This window comes from Benincasa hispida, chromosome 11 (assembly GCF_009727055.1).
Source record: "Benincasa hispida cultivar B227 chromosome 11, ASM972705v1, whole genome shotgun sequence".
Classification (NCBI taxonomy): domain Eukaryota; kingdom Viridiplantae; phylum Streptophyta; class Magnoliopsida; order Cucurbitales; family Cucurbitaceae; genus Benincasa; species Benincasa hispida.
Window position 1 is genome coordinate 44,009,361 of NC_052359.1, and position 6,853 is coordinate 44,016,213.

The window sequence follows — 6,853 nt, forward strand, 5'->3', positions numbered from 1 at the left end:
CTTACACATTTATTATGTAATTCTTTTTTATATACTTTTCACCTTTAGTAAAAAAACTTAATCTTCCATTTTATCTCTACTTTTTACATTTCCACATTTCCATCTACAATTAACGAAGAACTCAATCTCACGGTCTTATTAACTCCGACTTATGTTACTCCTCTCAATGGGCCAAACTAAACTTTTTCTAAACCGTAAATTAAATTTGTAATTTAACTTAAAATATATTTTCTTAGTTTCAATTACATAAATATTTTTCCTGATCAATTGAAATATCTTCACTTAGTTGTGATTAATTTCAAATTAAGAACGATAAATTTCCATTTCATTTGATGGATGATGATCCAGATGCAAGAGTCATTTTTTTTACATTACATATTATACACAAAAAAGGGACAATTTCTTTTTCTTTTTCTTTTTCTTTTCTTTTTTTAATAATTTGTAAACAATCCATCGCTTTCGCGGCTCTGCCTAACACAGCACCAAAAGTGGACTTCTTTAGCATCAAATCCAAAGCCAAATTGTGACTTTGAGTCATAATTCCAAAGGACTGCAGAGCAGAGGCTGAGGATGATGAGATTCACACTCTCTCTTTCCCTTCTACTCTTCTTCATTCAAATTCACCATTCCAAAAAATAATCAAAAGGGTCAGTTCAGTCTCAATTTCTTCACATCTTTATCCTCATTCTGAATCAGTTTCCGTACTTCCCATGGCTTTCAGCCCTGTTGGCCTCTACAAATTCAAAACCCACAAAACAAAAGAAGAAGAAGAAGAAGAAGAAGAAGCCTTTTCAACATCAAGCCAGCCATAACCCAATTTAGCAGAAGAAGATTAAAGAAGAAACAAAAGACAAGTTTGTTGTGTTACCTTCTTTGTTGTCTTCTTTTCCCTAACTTCATATCTTTCTTGGCTCATTTCAGTCAGCCATGCACCAGGGCTCACCAGCTGAACACAAAATTCCAATAACTAAGCCAAAGAAAAAAGGGAAGAAAAAGAAGAAATCTGGTGAGATTTTTGTACCAATGACCCAATACCAGCAACTTTAACGGGGAATGACCCAATGGAAGAGACATCCCTAAAGCAATAGTGCTATAAAATAGGTCATCTGTACAAAAACTTCAGATGGGATGGTGGTGGTTATGCTTACAAGTAAGCTTCTCTGAATCATCTTGGCTCTCTTTTTGGGCCTTTGTGGGAGCTTGCAGCCTTTCATGGCCATGAAGTCTTCTTCCTTTTCTTTGCTTGACAGAGCAATCAACAGCTTTGGTAAAACAAAGCTGCCTCCTCTTTCCTCGTGGCCGTTCTCGTCAACTACCGCCGCCGTGGATCCTCTGGTGGCGTAGTAACGGTCTTCCTTTTCTGGCGATGGCGATGTGCCTGCACCACCGTTACGCAGCGTAGTAACGCCCTCAGAATTCCTGTCACCAAACAGATCCAACAACAACACAAGATTGTTTTACCTTATTATTTCTGGAGAAACATCTTCTCTTGAATTGCGCTCTTTTTCTAGCTGGGGGAGGAGAAGAAGACGCAAGAACACAACACAACACCAATATATAGCTTATAATAACATAAATTGAAGTAATAGATCAAGAAATTTCGTTCATAGTCGTCCTTTTGAGAAAGAGAGTGGAAATAAAAGGAATTGGGCGTCGGTTTCTGACCTAGTTAGACGATTTGGTTGGAGTGGGATCCTTTCTTTCTCCGAAGAAGAAATCACACAGCGATCGCTTCGAGATCCGATTTTCTTCCGTAGACTGCCGCACAATCGCTCGGAGATCTCTGGGTCTTTGTTTCTAGGGCATCGCAGTCGCTTCCGCTTTCCCCACTGTAAGAAAACCTCCGGTTCCAGAGGTTTACACCCTCTCTGATTCTGATTCCTCACCTCCGTCTCCATATCTGCGAAGAGGGAAAACAACGAGAAATTCGTAAATCCTTTTGGAAATTCCCAATACAGACAACTGTGGAAACATAATGAATCCGATAATGTTAGAGAACTAAGAGGCGTCTCCCTTCCTCAAGTTCTCGAAGAACTCCGGACAGAGAAAGGGAAAACACATATGAGATAGCAGGAGTGGAAGAAACGATCCGTAATCGCAAGATCTGGTGAAAAACAGGCCCTCGCCAAATCGAAGACTGTCAGAGCGCATGGAAGCAGAAAGCGAAGATGAAGAAGGGGAAGAGGGGAAAAAACGAAGAAGAAGAAAAGTACTCACAATGAGAAGATGAAGATTCTTATCGACGACGGAAGAAGGATAATCCGATGAAAGAAACCCAGATCTCCAGAGGAAATTGGAGCTCCGATCGTGTCAATCAATTTGGAGACTCGATGACCTGAAAAATTCTTGGGATAATCGGGTTTCGGGTGTGGAAATTCTCGGCATTACAAGAGAGAAGGTGTGGTCGAGTGAGTTTAGAGCTGCAGAGCTTATTGAAGACTGAGCTATGGCTATGGCGGTCGTCTTCTTCGTTGTTGCTGTTTCTGGTTTTCTCTCTCTCTCTTCTCTTCTCTTCTCCTTCGTCTTCGTCTTCGTCTTCGTCTTCAATCTCGTTTTTATGCTGCACATCGCCTCACCAGTGATATTATAAAGGTTGAGGAAAAAACAAAAATCAAATTCCCATTTTGTTCCGTGAGCAGTTGTACGATCATGAGCTCAATGGGCCAAATGCTTCTCATTTTGGGCTTAGGCCCTCGGAAATCATATGGGCTGCAACTAGATAAAGGGCAAATAAATGACCACTGGGCTCATATTACGTTTTGAACATTTCATTTTTAAAGGAAAAAAAATATTTGGCCTCCCTATTTCACCTTATTTACAATTTAGCTCTCACATGTGTTATACATATATATATTAAAAAAAGTAAATGGATAAACCTAGGTTTTTGTGTATCTCCCACATGCATAGCCTAGAATTTCGTAGCCATGTGCCAATTGATATTAATTTTTATGAAAAAAAAATGTTGGATCCACCATATTTTTCTCCTTCTTTCTCCTTTCTTCTTCCTTTCTCCCTCTTCTCTCTCTTTCTTTTTTTGGTCGTTCTTCTTCTTTCTCCTTTCTTCCTCCTCTCTTTTTCTACTTCCCAACAGCATGAGCAAGTGGATGGCGACAATGACACGATGGTCGATTCAGGTCAATAATGATGGCACGATGAATAGTCGGTTACATTGGTGAGAGAGGAATTGATGGTGACACAATGGATGGCGAGAGATGAACGATGGTGGTGCGATGGTCGACGTTGATGGAGGTTGCCAACGGTGAACAATAGTGTTACGGTGGGCAAATCTGGTCAACGACACATGCAGATTTGGTAGGTCAATAGTGTAGTTGGGCATAGATCTAAGGCTGGGCAAGTCGAGTATATTTCAAATAATTCATATATATATCCAGGTTTATTTCAAATAATTGATATATATATATATATATGGTCAATCTACTATGAGGTTAAGAATGGATGAACAACGAATCTAAGTGTATTTTTAGATTTTGTTTTCAATTTCAGTTACAAATATATATAAACACGGCTGCAACATTGTCTACCATTGTTGTTTTAATATATATTGTTGTTTAAATATAGTTAGTATGCAATATTCTACTATATATCTGGTCGACAGCGCAGGGCGAGCAGATACGGTCGACAACGTGAGTTCTGGATGAGATGAAGATGGGGAAGGTTCTTGGACATACAAACCAAGGAATAAATGTATATATATATACTGTGATTATATAATAGTTTATTTTATATAAACGATGATGATTTTTATATTTAGATTTCTTGTCTTATGATATATATACTTTTACATATGTTTTGTGATGAACATTAAGTCTATCTGTGATTTATATACTGTAGTAGATATAATTTTTTTTCGACTACTTTGAATTTATGATAATACTCTGATATAAATGAAATTTATGATATATACTATGATATATATTATATTGTCTGAAGGATTTGGAATATCCGAAGTGGAAGCAAACAAATACAATTGTGTCTCATTTTCGTTTTACAGAACATTATAATTCAGAGTGACAGAAACTAAAGATAAACCATAAATTAACTAAGCATGCTTCTTCAACTAAGATTTTTATAGAGAAGAAAGTGAAACTAAAAACTCACCTTTGAAGAACCAACACTCTTCACGTTTCCTCTCCACAATCAAGTATCACGAACATAACTTCTTTTCCCAAACATGAATGAAATTTCACAGCAAGACATCAATCCAAAACGAACACCAACACAAGAGAGTCCAATTATTCTCAAGGATGAGAATTACAAGAGAGGTGTGGGCTTCTAAGTGTTAATTTTGGCAAAGGGATGAATACTTTTGTTGAGAAAAAATTTCACAAAGAAATGGATGAGGATGAAGAAGATGAAGTTGTCTAAATGATGAAAAACTGAACACTAAATAAAACCCCCTTTGTGTTTCATGTTTGAGAGAAAAAAGGGTTGAGGGGGGTTATCAAAATAAATCCCACCCCTTTTAATTTTCTAGTTTTCAAAAAATAATTAATTTGAAATTTAATGATACAGTGTATATATATATATATATAAAGAATCTCAATGAAGAAGACCTTGAGTAGAAATAGGATCGTCCCAATTCCCATTTCTCATATAATGTAATTATTACAGAAAAGAAAGAACAAATTATGCATTTACATAAATTACAATATGCTTAATTAAAAGAAAACTTAGGGTTTCAGAAACCCTTACCTTTGAAGATTTTTTTCAAGAATCCTTCGATCAAGAAACAGACACTACCACGAAGGTGACCTTGGTATTCTCAGGTAGAGAATCCAAGAGTAGTGGACTCGAACTATTTTGGAAATGAGGGAAAAATTGAAGTCGAAAGGAGAATAAAGAATTGTGATTGATTTCTAAGAACAACCACTCTCACAGAACGTTTCTGTCTTACTTTTTCTCTCGTGAAGCAGAAGAAAAAAATCCTTTCAAAAAATGCCAAATATATCAAGAACCACCCACTTACGTGGGTGGAGAGAAAAAAAAGGAGAAGAAGTTGTAACTCTCTCCCTAATTCAAATAAAATAATTTATATAAAATAAATATTTAATATATATAAATATGATAACAAACTTATCATAATATATATATTAAACTACAAGTTATATAAAATAAACTTATATCTTATAGTTTAAATATTGTATCATATACAATATAACCTATAGTTTCTTTTCTCTCTTACTTGACATTTAAAATAAATCACATTTATATTAAACTTAACAATTATGAATCCAATTCATATAATTAATATTTACATCTTATTCAAATATTTATTTCCTCTCACAAATGCTATAATGTATCAAATACATTATAATAATCATATCACAAATAATTACAATAACTTAATTATATCATATATTATTAAATCACTCAATTAATTTGAAAATTTTAAATTAATCCAAAAATTGATTTTTATTTAATCCTATTGAGCTTCCAAGGGGATCTCTTAGACCTGTAGCTTGAAACTCCAATGGTACATGAATAATTAATCAAACTCTTTAATTAAATTATTCACCATCCGTTAACTGTTGAGCATTCCACTAAAGTCGACTGCTGCACTCTTCACACTACATATATATTTTTGTGTCCATTGGATATAACCAATCAACAGTATGATGACCCTTCATAAATTGCTCGTAAGTACAGTTGGGTCAAAAATACCGTCTTGCTCATATAGTTACATCTAACTCCTTAAGTACCACTGATCCCTTTAATGGACAATAGATCATAGTCCAACTATGACTAAATCCCTCTCTGGCCAAGAAAGTGTGACGCTACATTGTTCAAGCCTCGAAATCAACTCTTAAGGGAGCAATTTATCTACTTACCCGATCTCAGGGAAGGAGTGAATTCCTTCTTGTATAACTATGTTCCTAGCTCCCCAATCAGACAAATCCCCAAAATGGTAGGTTTATTGAGTCGGCGATCTGGCCATTCTCACCCATACAAATCAAAGGACCCCCTCATAGGCAGAAGTTCACAACTCACCTAAGATTCAGGTGTCATCTATGGTCATCCTAATGAAATGTAAGTCTCTATTATGAAGAATGTTATATAATGAGACTAAATATTTTATGGTCTGGTCTTATACAAATTCCTTTGTATAGAATATTCCCACTCACATATCTATACATGAATGATCATGATCAGATCATTTGTAGCACTTTACAATAATTGTAACACCTACAAAGCGAACTATACTTGTAGTGTCAACAGAATCAGGTACCCAACCTTATCCATCTACTACAGACCATTTAGGTTATCACTTAAACATGATCCATCGGTATGTCTCTACATATACATTTAAGCTACAAGATAACCTTGGATGTTAGTTTATTGGTTTGTGGTTAATGCAACTCAAATATGGAATAAAATATCATATATTTCATTAAATAAACTATGAGTTTATTCAAAATATTTACAAACTCTAGGACCTTATAAGATTTAGGGTATCAACTCCAACAATCTCTCACTTGACTTAAAACCAGTGGAGTGTACAATATAGTCAAAATACAAAGCACACAAATAATAAACTAGGGCATAACATGCGTCCAGTACAAATCTCTCACTTGCCCTAGTCTAGACGTGGTCTGTCCCATAGATCCATACTCTGCAGATGACCCTCAAACACCTTAGCCGTAAGGGCCTTTGTAAACGGATCAGCAACGTTGTACTCCGAAGCTATCTGTGTGACAATCACGTCCCCTTGATGCACAATCTTTCGAATGATATGATACTTCCGCTTTATATGCTTCCCACATATGTGACTCCTAGGCTCTTAGGAATTAGCCACTGCACCACTATTATCACAATAAAGTGTGAAGGGCTTTGA

General features: G+C 35.7%; 1 protein-coding gene across 4 annotated transcripts; it reads right to left on the bottom strand.

Moving 5' to 3' along the window:
• Nucleotides 1-292: 292 nt before the first annotated feature.
• Nucleotides 293-3,370, bottom strand: LOC120091318. Of its 4 annotated transcripts, none has more exons than XM_039049301.1 (5): nt 2,218-3,370; nt 1,666-2,104; nt 1,149-1,419; nt 869-967; nt 293-733 (listed from the first exon to the last, which is right to left on the bottom strand). In XM_039049301.1, the coding sequence occupies exons 2-5, from the start codon at nt 1,896-1,898 to the stop codon at nt 683-685; spliced, it is 654 nt and encodes a 217-aa protein (XP_038905229.1). In that variant the 5' UTR covers nt 1,899-2,104; nt 2,218-3,370; the 3' UTR covers nt 293-682. The 4 variants fall into 4 exon arrangements, with proteins under 4 accessions (XP_038905229.1, XP_038905230.1, XP_038905228.1 ...); XM_039049302.1 differs by having other exon boundaries at nt 1,666-2,137; XM_039049300.1 differs by having other exon boundaries at nt 1,666-1,900; nt 2,218-3,359.
• Between the last annotated feature and the right edge of the window lie 3,483 nt (nt 3,371-6,853).